Here is a 14,019-nt window from a genome sequence, read left to right as displayed (position 1 = left end):
ACTTTAGTGACTTCATGGCACACCTCCAAATATTCAGTCCTTGTGAGGCCACTGTAAAGAATTGGCCTCTGAGTGTCGTCTCACCTCTAGATTACACTGCTCTTGTCACTTTCGTGCTCTCAAAGGAATAGGTTTTGATTTTCTTCTCTTGATTAAAAAAATTCATTCTATGTTGTGTGTATTTTTACTGAGGTAGAATAAACATACCATAAAATTTACCATCTTAACCATTTTTAAGTATATCATTCAGTGCTGTTAAGTACAGTGACACTCTTGGACAGTTGTCACCACTGTCCATTTCCTAAAGTTTTTCATTATCCCAAACTGAAATTCTGTACCCATGGTGCCTTGACTCCCATTCCTGCCTTCCCCTAGCTCTTGGTCACTTCTGTTCTGTTCTATATCTATATGAACTTGCCTATTCTTAGTACCTACCATAAGTGGGATTGTATAGTGTTTGTCCTTTTGTGTGTGGTGTATGTCCCTTAGCATGTTTTCAAGATTAATTTGTGTTGTAGCATGTATCAGAATTTCAATCCTTTTTATGACATAAGTTTTACCACGTGAATATTGCGTTTGGTTTGTCTTTCCATCTGTTAGTGGGCAGTTAGATTCTGTCTTTTTGCTGTTGTAAACAAGATGACTACTTCTGCTGTGTACGATGGTGTAGGAGTACATGTTCAGTCCCTCCTTTTGAGTTCTTCTGTGAATGTACCTGGGAGTGGCAGTACTCACACAGTGATGCTGTATTTAAGTTGTTAAAGAACTGCCAAACTTTCACAGCAGCTGCCCCATGCATACTCCCACCAGCGGTGCATGAGGAATCCAGTTTCTTCATATTCTCATAAACATGCTGTTGTCTCTTAAAATCACTTTTGCTTTTTGTTGTTAGTGGCCATTGTAATGCATGTGATGTGGTATCTTGTGGTTTTGATTGGCATTTTCCTGGTGACGAATGATGCTGAGCATCTTTTCATATGCTTGTTTGCTGTATACATTTTAAAAATCTCATTTCTGCATTCTTACTTAATTGTCAAAGGTGTATTGGCTGTAACTGTTGACTTGGCATCCACAGCTTTTCCCTGTTAATTTCTTAACTAAATATGCTGATTTGTTTCCTTTTGTTTTATTTTTTTAAAGATGGCTCTGAGTAAATCAATGCATGCAAGAAATAGATACAAGGACAAACCTCCTGACTTTGCATATCTGGCATCCAAATATCCTGATTTTAAGCAGCATGTTCAGATAAATCTGAATGGAAGAGTGAGGTAGGTAACAGATGAAAACTTACTCTCTCATTCTAGTGCCATCTTAATGCATACAATATAGTGGAAAATACTCTGTGGACTGATGGAATGCTAATGGTAGACATTTCATTGAATTTCCCATGTGACCTTGGACAAATCATTTAACCTCTGAGAGTCTGTTTTTTCATCTGTTAAATGAGGATTGGGGGCTAGCACTGTGGTACAGCAGGTTGGGCTGCTGCTTATAGCTGCAGCATCACTGGACTGCCAGTTGGAGTCCTGGCTGCTCTGCTTTCAATCCAGGTCCTTTCTGATGCACCTGGGAAGACAGCAGATGATGGCCCAAGTGCTTGGGTCCCTGCTATCCACATGGGAGACCAGATGGAGTTCCTGGCTTCAGTCTGGCCTAGCCCTGGCTGTTTTAGGCATTTGGGGAGTGAACCAACAGATGAAAGAAACCTCTCTCTGTTACTCTTTCAACTCAATCAATCAATCTCAAAAAAGAAAGAGAGGATTGGGCCAAATACTTTTTAAGTCTCTTTCTTGCTTAAAAAAGAAAAAAAAAAATTTGGGGGGCAAGCATTCCACAGATTGATTTTAGGAGCTGGTTAGATTACCATGTGAGTGGGTGTTGTAGCACAGTAGACTAAACTGCTACCTGCAGTCCTGGCATCCTCTATCATCAGGGCACTGGCTCAAGTTCTGGCTGCTCCACTTCTGAGCTAGCTTTCTGTAAATGTGCCTGGGAAAGTAGTGGAGAATGGCCCAAGTACTTGGACCCCTACCACCCATGTAGGAGACCCAGGTGGAGCTCCAGGCTCCTGGCTTCAGCCTGCACCAGCCCTGGCTGTTGTGGTCATTTGGGAAGTGAAACAGTAGAAGGAAGGTCTCTTTCTCTGTCACCTTGCTTTTCAAATAAATAAATAAATCTTAAAAAAAAAAAAAAAGAGGCTCATGTCCCATAACAGAGTACCTCAGTTTAATACCTGCTTCAGCTCCTAATTCCAGCCTCCTACTTGTGTCAGGTGCTGGGAAGTAGAGGTGATAGATCAAGTAAATGGGTTCCCACCACCAGATGGGAGACTTGGATTCAATGTCCACCTCCCAACTTTAGCCACTGTGGGCATTTGCAGAATAAACCAGTAGATAGGAACTCTTATGTGTCTGTCTGCTTCTCAAATTAAAAAAAAAAAAAAAAAAAAAAATTCTCTATGTCCACATTATTGCCTACCTTGCAAGGATCCCAGAGTAACTACAAAGAATTTAGGACTGTGCGCTGGTTGATCTAAAACATGTTGACTGTATCTTGATGTGAAATAGGAAAATAATAACCAGAACATCAAAACTGATTTCACATACATTAGCAATGTATTATTTAAGATGTTGCTGAATGTAGATTTAAAAGCTGGCTTTTAAACATTAAAATAATGGTATAAGGTACTTCAGGAAATGGCAAAAAATATAATTGTATGAGAATGACTAATGTACATGTACACTGTGTCTATGAGAAGGAACCATCTCTGACTGCATTGCTAAAATCTGTGGGAGTTACAGAGGGAATTGGAAATTTCAAGGCTGCTTAGAGAGAGGTGTGGTGATTCCACAAGGGGGATGTGGAGAAGCAGGGTGGGAGAAGACAGAAGTTAAGGAATAATAGGATCACAGGGTCTTAGGCATTTTGCTGGCTTCATCTTTACTCTTAGCAGTGTTCCTATAGCTTGGAAATGGAGGCTCCAGGACAGGATTTAGTGAGGGGGATTTGATAAGATAAGCAGAGGCTTAATGCTGTGTACTACAATACCCACTCCAAGATAGGTATTTTTAGGAAGTCACAATGAGGGGCAGATGCTTGGTGTGGTGACTCACTTACCACTTGGGATGCTTTTATCCCATATTGGAGTGTTGATTTCTCAACAATGTTGCAGTGGATTAGTTTCTGAGAGGAGCAGCGTGGTGGGGGCAAGAGGCGCGGAGTCACCACACAGACCCCGAGAGTCGGGTGAAATCAGGCTTGAGGCGAGCAGCCCGCAGACTCGTTTATTACAGTTGGAACTACATCTTATATAGCCAAGACCAGCCAATCTGGTCAAGGGGCGGTCTATGCCCCAACCAATCATAGCCTGTTGCCAGGCAGGCTCCGTTGCCAGGCAGGCTCCGTTGCCAGGTGGGTTTCAAAGCCATTCCTGAGTAACTGAGTAACTGACACTCGCTTGCCAGTGGCCACCTTGGCATGACCTTCTCATTCCACCACAGGAGTGCCCAGGTTCAAGTTCTGACTCTGCTTCCCATTCTAGCTTCCTGTTCATATATGCTAGAAGGCAGAAGGTGATGGCTCAAGTAATTGGGTCCCTGCTACCCCATGGGAGGACTGAATAAAATTTCAGGCTCCTGACTTCCATTTTGTTTGCTGCTGGCTCTGGTGGGCATTTGCAGAGTGAACCAACAGATGGTATATCTCTTTCTCTGTTTCTATGAGTATCTGTTTCTTGTCTCTCTGCTTTTCAAATAAATACATAAATGAAATTTAAAAATCACTCTCAGAGCAAATCAAAGGAATCTGTTTTTAATAGTGTATCTAAAGGGATTAATGTTATCTGGCAAGTATTAGACATTGAATAGATATTTACTGAGTGCATGAGGATAATTCCTCTATTAAACAATGTTCCGTGTGTAAGTGGCAGTCTGTTTTGGTCTGTTTTGTGTTACAGGTAATATAAAGAATAAAAATTTATTTCTTAGAGCCTGGAGGCTAAGTCCAAAGTCAAGGCCCCAGCTTCTGTTGAAGGCGTTCTTGCTGAGGGCATTCTGCTTATGCAGAAGGTTGAAGGGTGGCAAGCCCAGCCCCACAAACCCTTTTTGTAGCTTTAATCTATGATTTTTTTAAAGATGTGTTTATTTATCTGAAAGTCAGCACTACAGGGGTGGGGGGAGGAAGAAGGAGACAGAGATCCTCTATCCATTGGATCACTCCCAAGATGGCTGCAATGATCAGGGCAGAGCCAGGTTGAAGCTAGGAGCCAGGAGCTTCTTCCACATCTCCCATATGGGTAGCAGGGGCCCAAGCACTTGAGCCATCTTCTGCTGCTTTTCTTAGGGCATTAGCAGGGAGCTGGATCAGAAGTAGAGCAGCTAGGACATGAACCATACCCATAAGGGTGCTGACATTGCAGGCCATGGCTTTACCTGCTACGCCATGACTCTAGTTGCAGATTTAAACCATTATTGAGGGCAGAGTCTCATGACTAAACACCTCCCATTAGGTCTCCTCACCTTCTGACACTTTTGTATGGAATTAAGATTCCAATATATGAATTTTGGGGGACAAATTCATATCATAGCACATATATCAAATAAATTAGAGGAAAATGAAAAATAATAAAGAGATGAGCAGGTAAATGAGAGTTCCCCAAGATCAGATAAAGTTGAAGGCAAGAAGGCATCAAACTGAAAAAATGGGGTTAGCTTAAGAAAAGTAGTTAAAAATTAAAAAAAAAATTATTTTTGAAATGCAGAAACTGATCTTACATCTGCTAGTTAAATTGATTGCTATAAATGCTGCAATAACTAGAACTGAGCCAGGCCAAAGCCAGGAGCCTAGAACTCAGTCTGGCTCTCCCCTGTGAGTAGCAGGGACACAGATGCTTAAGTCATCAGCTTGCTGCCTCCTAGGGTGCCCATTAGCAGGAACCTAGGCACTCAGTATGGGATGCAGGCATCCCAACCAGCCTTTTTTTTTTTTTTTTTTTTTGCGATTTGCTTTTTATTTATTTGAAAGACAAAGTTAAGAAAAATCTTCCAACTGCTGGTTCATTCCCAAATAGACACAACACCAGCCCAGCCAAGTTGACTCTCTCTCTCTCTTTTTTTTTTTTTTTGACAGGCAGAGTGGACAGTGAGAGAGAGAGACAGAGAGAAAGGTCTTCCTTTGCCGTTGGTTCACCCTCCAATGGCCGCCGCGGCCGGTGCACTGTGGCCAGCGCACCACGCTGATCCGATGGCAGGAGCCAGGTACTTCTCCTGGTCTCCCATGGGGTGCAGGGCCCAAGCACCTGGGCCATCCTCCACTGCACTCCCTGGCCACAGCAGAGAGCTGGCCTGGAAGAGGGGCAACTGGGACAGAATCCGGCGCCCCGACTGGGACTAGAACCCGGTGTGCCGGCGCCGCAAGGTGGAGGATTAGCCTAGTGAGCCGTGGTGCCGGCCGCCAAGTTGCCTCTTAACAGGTGTTCCAAATGTTTGCCCTGGTAAATAATTTTCAATGCAGATTTAATAAATGAAGACTGTTAACATTTTGGAAACTGCAACATAGGAATACTTTTTTTTCTTTGTAAAGATTTATTTATTCATTTATTTCAAAAGCAGAGATGTAGAGAGGAGGAAAGACAGAGGAAGAGAGAGAGAGAGAGAGAGAGAGAGAGAGAGAGAGAATATCTTTCGTCTGCTGGCTCATTCCTCAAATGGCCACAACGGCCGGGCCTGGGGTAGGCCAAAGCCAGGAACCAGGAGCTTAATCTGGGTCTTCCACTTAGGTGCAGGGGCCCAAGTTCTTAGACCATCCTCCACTGCTTTCCCAGGTACAATATCAGGGAGCTGGATGGGAAGTCAAGCAGATGGGACTTGAACCAGTTCCCATATGGGATGCCAGCACTGCAGGCAGATGCTTAACCTTATATAACACAGCGCTGGCCCAGAAATAGCTTTTAAAAAATGTTTGATCAGGGGCTAGTATTATGGCAAAGCAGGTTAAATTGCTGCTTGTGGTGCTGGTATTCCAAATCAGAATGCTGATTCAAGACCCAGCTGCTCCACTTCTGATCCAGTTTTCTGCTGATGTTCCTGGGAAGGCAGCAAAAGATGGCCCAAGTGCATGGGTCCCTACCACCCATGTGGGAAAGTAGGATGGAGTTCCCAGCACTGAGTTTGGTCTGTCCAGACCTAGCTGTTGGTGGCTATTTGGAGAGAGAACCAGTGATTGGAAGATCTCTCTGTTTCTGTCACTCTGCCTTTGAAATAAATGAATAAAAATCTTTTTTTACAAGTTTGATTTGATTTGAAGATATTTTACCCCTATCTAACTAAGTAGACAGAAATAAACAGAAAGTGATGACCTAGGGGACTTTCAAAGGATTGTGAATGCTTTGAAGACAGATAAAAATACTTATGGGTATATTTTTCTTGAGAAGATAAGGTTCAAAGTTTGCTCTAGAATTTACAGTTTTGCTTTTTAAAGACTCATTGACCCAGAAAAGGTTAAGCACCATAATATATCAGTGGGTTTGATTTAATTTTTTTAACCTTTTTGACCTACAAACATAAATACACATTCTTTTCAGATAATTTGCACAGGCGTATAACAATAAGGAATGACTGAGCTGGAATTCTCCTTTGCTTCCCTTATTTATTGAAAGATATAATTAACTACCTGAAAAAACATTCGAAAATCATCTAAAAATAAATAGCAAAGTTGGTAGATAAAATGTGCATATAAACTTTTAAAATATAAAATATAGAAAAATAAATATAAGAAAATGAAGTTTCAAATACTATTTGGAAAATAGAATTGCAGATCCCATTTCCCATAGCAACTCCCGTGATAGAAACTTAATAAGAAATATATAAAGATCTGTGTGTAGGTAAAATGGCAGAATTACCCTCAGAGGTCTAGGGGAAGGCATGAACAAGTAAGAGGACTGCCCCCCCTCCCACCCTGCACACCAAAAAAAAAAAAAAATTTTAGGCGACACTGTGGCTCTCTGAATGGGTAGATTCAGCACAGTTAAAATGTTGATTTTCCCTCCAGTCCCAATCCCAGTGAAGTTTTCTAGAGAGAAAATGGCATAATGTTTCTAAAGTTCAAAGGAAAAAAAGCTTTAGGCCAATGTTATGAAAGAGTGGTGTTTGGTAGAAAGGTGTAAGACTGTAAACTTTCAGGGCTGGCCCTGTAGGTTAAGTGCCCATATGGGCACAAGTTTGAGTTTGGTTTGAGTTTAGCTGCTCCACTTCTGATCCAGCTATCTGCTGACGGCCTGGGGATGCAGTAGAAGATGGCCCGAGTGCTTGGGCCCCTGTACCCCATGCTTCCTGGCTTGGATTAGCCCAGCTCCCGCTGTTGACATTTGGGAGGTGGGAGGAATGAACCAGTGGATAGAAGACCTCTCACTGCCTCTCAAGTAAATAAATCTTAAAATACCTGTCTGGTATTGGGGTAAGAATAGACAACAGAACCCTTTCAAATGTGCACCTGTATTGCACTCAATAGTAAACCTCCCAGAGGACAGAGTGAATCTTTCTTAAAAAATGTTGACTCCTTTGTGTTTATTAGAATGTGAAGATATCATAGTATAAGAGTGACTGGAGGAATTTTCCAGTGTGATTTTGACAATGCTGGATTTTCCTTTTATATACTTGCTTTACAACCTGACTCTTAAGTACAATACCATCTGTTAGGGTTTGAATAATAGTTAGGATGTCCCCAAAGGCCTGAGTACTGGGGACTTGGTCTCCAAAGTGTTATGTTAATGAATTGGAATGGAGATTTGATCTGATTATGTCTCCAGGAAGCCCAGTGGAAGGTCTTTAGGTCACTGGGAGCTTACCCCTGCATGATAGTTTACTTGAGGGCTTGTCATTTAAGCAGTGTGGCCTGCCTCTGTTTCTGCTTCCTGGCTTGTCCTGTCAACATTCTCCCCCATACTCCAGCCTTACCTGATTTGTAGATCAATACGACTACTTGATCTTGAAGTGTGAACTTCCAAAACTGTAAGCAGAACTAAACTTTCTTCTCTCCTAAGTAGCTCCCCTCAGATATTTTATTTAAGATAACAAAACCCCGGGTAGATTTTTGGTACCACAATCAAAATGCCACGTGGAATGCTCACATTCCCTATCAGAGAGCCTCAGTTCAAATCCTGGCATTGCTTCTGATTCCATTTTCCTGCTGATACGTACCCTGGTAGGCAGCAGGTGATGGTTGATGAGTCCTTGCCACTCACGTGGGAGACCTGGATTGAGTCCTGGATTCCTTGGCCCAGCCCTAGCTATTGCAGACATTTGGGACGTGAACCAATAGGCGGAAGATCTCTGTCTGTCTGTGTCTGTCTGCCTTTCAAAGAAATGAAAAGTAAACAAAAACACAAAACACAAATGAAAAACTGATAAACTGTGTAAAGACTTTAGAGTAAGGATAATACCTTGGTCATTAGGACTAGGGGGTATGGGACAGGGTGATAGACAATGACAGAATTGTGCTTTTTAATTTTATTTGAAGGGCAGGGAGACAAAAATCTTCTATCTGCTTGTTCACAGGGCTGGGCCAGGTCAAAGACAGGAGCCTGGAACTTGATCCTACCATATGGTTAGTAGCCATCACTTGCTGCCTCTCAGGATACACATGAGCAGAAAGTTGTATCAGAAGAGAAGCAGCTGGGTCTTGAACTGGGGAGTCCAATATGGGATGCAGGCATTCCAAGCAGCATCTTGATCACTAAGCCAAATGCCTGCCAGATTCCTTTTATTTTTCTTCTTCTTCTTCTTCTTCTTTTTTTTTTTTTTTTTTTTTTTTTTTAAGATTTATTTTATTTACTACTAGTAGGGAGCTGGATTGGAAGTGGAGTAGTCGAGACTAGAACTGGCCCTCTGATATGGGATACATCCCAAACAGCAGCTTGACCTGCTGCTCCACAACGTCTTCCCCATAACTGAAGTTTTCTACCCATAATTTCTCAACTTCCAGTGTCTCCTTCCTCACCTCCTAAGAACCACTATTCTAATCTTTGCTTCTATGAGTTTGACTATTTAGATACCTTCTTTAAGTGAAATCATGTAGTATTTGTCTTTCTGTGATAGCTTGTTTCACATAGAATAATGCCCATAAGGTTAATTTATGCTGTTGCATACTGTAGGATTTCCTTCCATTTTAAGGCTAAATAATATTTATATTCCATTTTTTTGTATATACCTCAGTTCATATGTCTGTCCATCTATGGTGGACATTTAGTTCCTTTCCACATCTTGGCTAATGTGAATAGTGGTACATTGAACATAGGAGTGTTTGGGGCCGGCGCCGTGTCTCACTTGGTTAATCCTCTACCTGCGGCACCAGCATCCCATATGGGCACCAGATTCTGTCCCGGTTGCTCCTCTTCCAGTCCAGCTCTCTGCTGTGGCCTGGGAAGGCAGTGGAGGATGGCCCAGGTGCTTGGGCTCTTGCACCTGCATGAGAGACCAGGAGGAAGCTCCTGGCTTCTGGCTTCGGATTGGCATAGCTCTGGCCATAGTGGCCATTTGGGGGGTGAACCAACGGAAGGAAGAACTTTCTGTCTTTCTCCCTCACTGTCTAACTATCTGTCAAATAAAAACAAAAACAAAAACAAAAAAACATAGGAGTGCTAATATTTCTTTAAGATCCTCATTTATTTCTTTTGGTTAAATACTTGGAAGTGAGATTACAGGATCATTTGGTAGGTCTAATTTTATTTTTCTAAAAAAATGTATTTATCTGCAAGATAGACAGGGACAAAGAAAGAGAAAGCATGTATTCCCATCCACTAGTTGACTCCCCAGTGCCCACAACAACCTGGGTTGAAGTTGGGAGCCAGGAACTCAATTCAGGTCTCCCACATGGATGGCAGGGACCTGTTTATTGGAGCTATCACTGCTGCCTCAAAGGGTCTGCATTAGCAGGAATTTGAAGTTAGGAGCTAGGTGTTAAATCCAGATACTCTGATGTGGGATGTGGGTGTCTTAACCACCGAGCTAAAGACCTGCCCCTACTTTTAATTTTTTTGAGGAAACTACAATTTGTTCTTCACAGTGGCTGTATTATTTTGCATTTCCACTAACAATATGCAAATATGCCACATCCTCATTAACACTTAGTATATTTTTTTCATAATAGGTATCCTAATAGGTATGAAGTGGCAGACGTCTAATTGTGGTTTTGATTTGCATTTCTCTGATGATTACTTCAAGTGTCTTCATTTACACATTGGCCATTTGTATGTCTTCTTTGGAGAAATGTCTACTTTACGTCCTAATTTTTAGATAAGTTATTAGTTTATTTGCTCTTGAGTTGTAGGAGCTCCTTGTATATTTGAAAATCAACCCCTTATCAGATAAAATGGTTGGTAAATACATTCTGTATGTTGCCTTTTAACTGTTGATTATTTGTAGAGAGGGAGACAAAAGACATCTTCTACTCTTTTGTTCACTCTCCAAATGGCCACATCAGCCAGATCTGTGGACCAGGCCAAAATCAGGGGCCTGGAACCCCATATTCCAGTCTCTGATGTGGGTAGCCAGGGTTCCAAGTACTCTGGTCATCTGCTGCTGCCTTCCCAGGAGCATTAGCTGGGAGCTGGACCTGAAGTGGAGCAATCAGGACTTGAACTGACGCCCATGTGGGATACTGGTGTCACAGGCAGCAGCTTAACCCACTGCACCACAACACTGACCCCTTAAAAAAACTTAAAAGATGCTGTAAGTAAAAGATGACAAGACAATATGTAGCCTATGACAAAAGAATAATATCCTTAATATAAGGAATTCTTAGAAGATATTAAAAAAGAAAAAAACCTCAATAAAATTAAGGATGAAAACAAGCAACTTACAAAAGAAAAAAATAAATGAGTCAAATTAGCAAAGATAAATGCTATGGTAAAAATTATACTCAAGGGATTGAGTGATAGAATGGTGATGGAATTGCAGCCTTAAAAGTTCTAAAGAACATGTTCAAATGAAATAATGTGGATTGAGCATGTTTATCCCAAGGCTTTTTTTTTATATATATATAGATTTATTTTATTTATTTGAAAGGCAGAGTTGGCTGGCGCCGCAGCTCAATAGGCTAATCCTCTGCCTTGTGGCGCCGGCACAACGGGTTCTAGTCCCAGTCGGGGCGCCGGATTCTGTCCCAGTTGCCCCTCTTCCAGGCCAGCTCTCTGCTGTGGCCAGGGAGTGCAGTGGAGGATGGCCCAAGTGCTTGGGCCCTGCACCCCACGGGAGACCAGGAGAAGCACCTGGCTCCTGCCATCGGATCAGCGTGGTGCGCCAGCCACAGCGCTCCAGCCATGGCGGCCATTGGAGGGTGAACCAACAGCAAAAGGAAGACCTTTCTTTCTCTCTGTCTCTCTCTCTCTCACTGTCCACTCTGCATGTCAAAAAAAAAAAAAAAAAGGGTTACAGAGAAAGATAGGAAAAGACAGAGTGAGCCGCAGAGGGAGAGAGAGAGAGAGAGATCCTCCATTTGCTGGTTTACTCCCCAAGTGACCATAACTGTCAAGGCTAGGCCAGGTCAAAGCCAGGAGCTAGGAACTCCATTCTGGTCCCCCAAGTGGGTGGCAGGGACCCAAGTGCTTGGGCCATCTTGCACTGCTTTTCCAGAAGGATTAATAGGGAGCTGGATTAGAAGCAGAACACTGATACAGGATTCACTTATATGGGATACCAGTGTCACAGGTGGGGCTCAACCTGCTGTGCCACGATGTCTTCCTCATTCCAAGGCTTTTGATAACCAGGCAAATTGGAAATAATCTAAATACCTTGTATGTAGGTTCTTAAAATGTATTGGAACACCCTGCAGCCTTTATAAGGTATGGTGCAGACTATAAAACATGATAATTGCATTTCAAATTAAAAACACAATACCTGTGCTGATGTACTGTGCACAGAAAGGGAATAGAGGGGTCGATGCTGTGGCAAGTAAAACTGCTTCCTGCAGTATTGACATCTCATATGGGTGCCAGTTCAAGTCCTGGCTGCTCCACTTCTGATCCAGCTCCCTATTAAAGCACCTGGGAAAGCAGCAGAAGGTGGCCCAAGTACTTGGGCCCTGCACCCACATGGGAGACCTGGAAGAAGCTCCTGGCTCCTAGCTTCGTATTGTTCCAGCTCTAGCCATTGTGGCCATTTGGGGAGTGAACAGCGGATGGAAGATCTCTCTCTCCCTTTTTTTTTTTTTTTTTTTTTTTTTTTTTTTGGTTTTTTGGTTTTTTGGACAGGCCGAGTGGACAATGAGAGAGAGAAACAGAGAGAAAAGTCTTCCTTTTTGCTGTTGGTTCACGCTGCAGCCGGCGCACCGTGCTGATCTGAAGGCAGGAGCCAGGTGCTTATCCTGATCTCCCATGGGGTGCAGGGCCCAAGTACTTGGGCCATCCTCCACTGCACTCCCAGGCCACAGCAGAGAGCTGTCCTGGAAGAGGGGCGAGTGGGACAGAATCCGGCACCCCGACCGGGACTAGAATCCGGAGTGCCGGCGCCGCAGGCAGAAGATCAGCCTATTGAGCCGCAGCACCGGCCTCTCTCTCTTTTATAACTCTGCCTTTCAAATAAATAATTTTTTTTTTTTAACATGTGTGATTGCCTGCACTGGGCCTGGTTTCCAGTAACTGTTCTGGAAGCAGATCTTTTTTTTTTTTTTTTTTTAATTTGTTTATTTATTTGAAAGTCAGAGTTATACAGAGAGAGGAGAGGCAGAGAGATAGAGAGGTCTCCTATCCTATGGTTCACTTCCCAATTGGCTGCAACGGCCAGAGCTGAGCCGATCTGAAGCCAGGAGCCAGGAGCTTCTTCTGGGTCTCCCACGAGGGTGCAGGGGCCCAAGGACTTGGGCCATCTTCCACTGCTTTCCCAGGCCATAGCAGAGAGAGCTGGATTGGAAGTGGAGCAGCATCCCATATGTGCCCATATGGGATGCCACTGCTTCAGGCCAGGGCAACCCAACTGTGCCACAGCGTCGGCCCCTCAAATAAATAATCTTTAAAAAAAAATTTCAAAGTAGTTGTTTTATAATAGGTGAAAGTATTTTAAGAGTTTTTGCAGATAGAGTCTAGCGGGTTAAGCCGCCACCTATGACACCAGCATCCCATATGCTCCACTTCTGATCAAACTCCCAGATAACGCACCTCAGAAAGCAGTGGAAGATAACCCAAGTGCTTGGGTCCTTGCCAACCACATGGGATACCCAGATGGAGTTCCAGGCTCTTGGCTTTCACTCGGCTCAGCCCTGGCCATTGGCAGACATTTTGGGGAATGAACTAGCAAATGGAAGATATTCCTCTGTCTCTCCCTCTCTCTCTTAATTCTGCCTGTTAAATAAATTAAAAATTTTTAAAGTTTTTTTTTTTTTTAGGGAAAAAAGAGAAAGATCTCATCTTGATGAGAAACTCCTTGTTTGTCTTCAGGGATAGGGCACTATGAGCATTTTGTAGTTGGCGGCGTGGTGTGTCTAGAAGGGACCTATGATAGGAAAGAAGAGATCATCCTATATAGTGTTTTGAGTTGAACATGGCCACTCCCAGACATCCTCCTCCTTCCTGTTTGCATTGTAGAATGAAAGAAGAATCACTCAAATCTAAACTCCACTAATGATGGAAAAGTAATGTCTAGACAAAACATGAGACTTGAGGTGGGCTGGAGTGTCATTTGTTCAACAATTATGTGCTCTCTGTCAAGGGACATGGAAGATATTGTGGAGAGAGGGGTACTTTTTTTTTTTTTTAAGATTTACTTTATTTATTTGAAAGGCAGAGTTAGAGAGATGGAGAAACAGGGAGAGAGAGAGAGAGATCATCTATCCACTGGTTCACTCCCTATATGGCCGCAATGACTAAGGCTGGGCCAGGCCAAAGCCAGGAGCCAGGAGCTTATTCCAGGTCTCCCACGTGGGTACAGGGATTCAAGCACCTGGGCCATCTTCTGCTACATTCCCAGGCACATTAACAGGGAGTGGAGCAGCCAGGACTTGAACTGGCGCCCATATGGGATGCTGGCACTG

The 14,019-nt window shown here is 43.1% G+C and overlaps 1 protein-coding gene across 4 annotated transcripts in view; it reads left to right on the top strand.

Annotated features, from left to right (window-relative positions):
* METTL16 (methyltransferase 16, RNA N6-adenosine) overlaps nucleotides 1-14,019 on the top strand; it is an 86,097-nt gene that overhangs the window by 7,413 nt on the left and 64,665 nt on the right. For all 4 annotated transcript variants that reach the window (XM_070061189.1, XM_002718874.5, XM_008270914.4 and 1 more), the window contains exon 2: nucleotides 1,141-1,268. In XM_070061189.1, the coding sequence (XP_069917290.1) occupies nucleotides 1,141-1,268 (128 nt within the window). The remainder of the gene's footprint in view (nucleotides 1-1,140; nucleotides 1,269-14,019) is intronic.

This window comes from Oryctolagus cuniculus, chromosome 17 (assembly GCF_964237555.1).
Source record: "Oryctolagus cuniculus chromosome 17, mOryCun1.1, whole genome shotgun sequence".
Taxonomy (NCBI): Eukaryota; Metazoa; Chordata; class Mammalia; order Lagomorpha; family Leporidae; genus Oryctolagus; species Oryctolagus cuniculus.
Note: the sequence above shows the minus strand (reverse complement) of the source record. Positions and strands in the feature narration are given on the sequence as shown.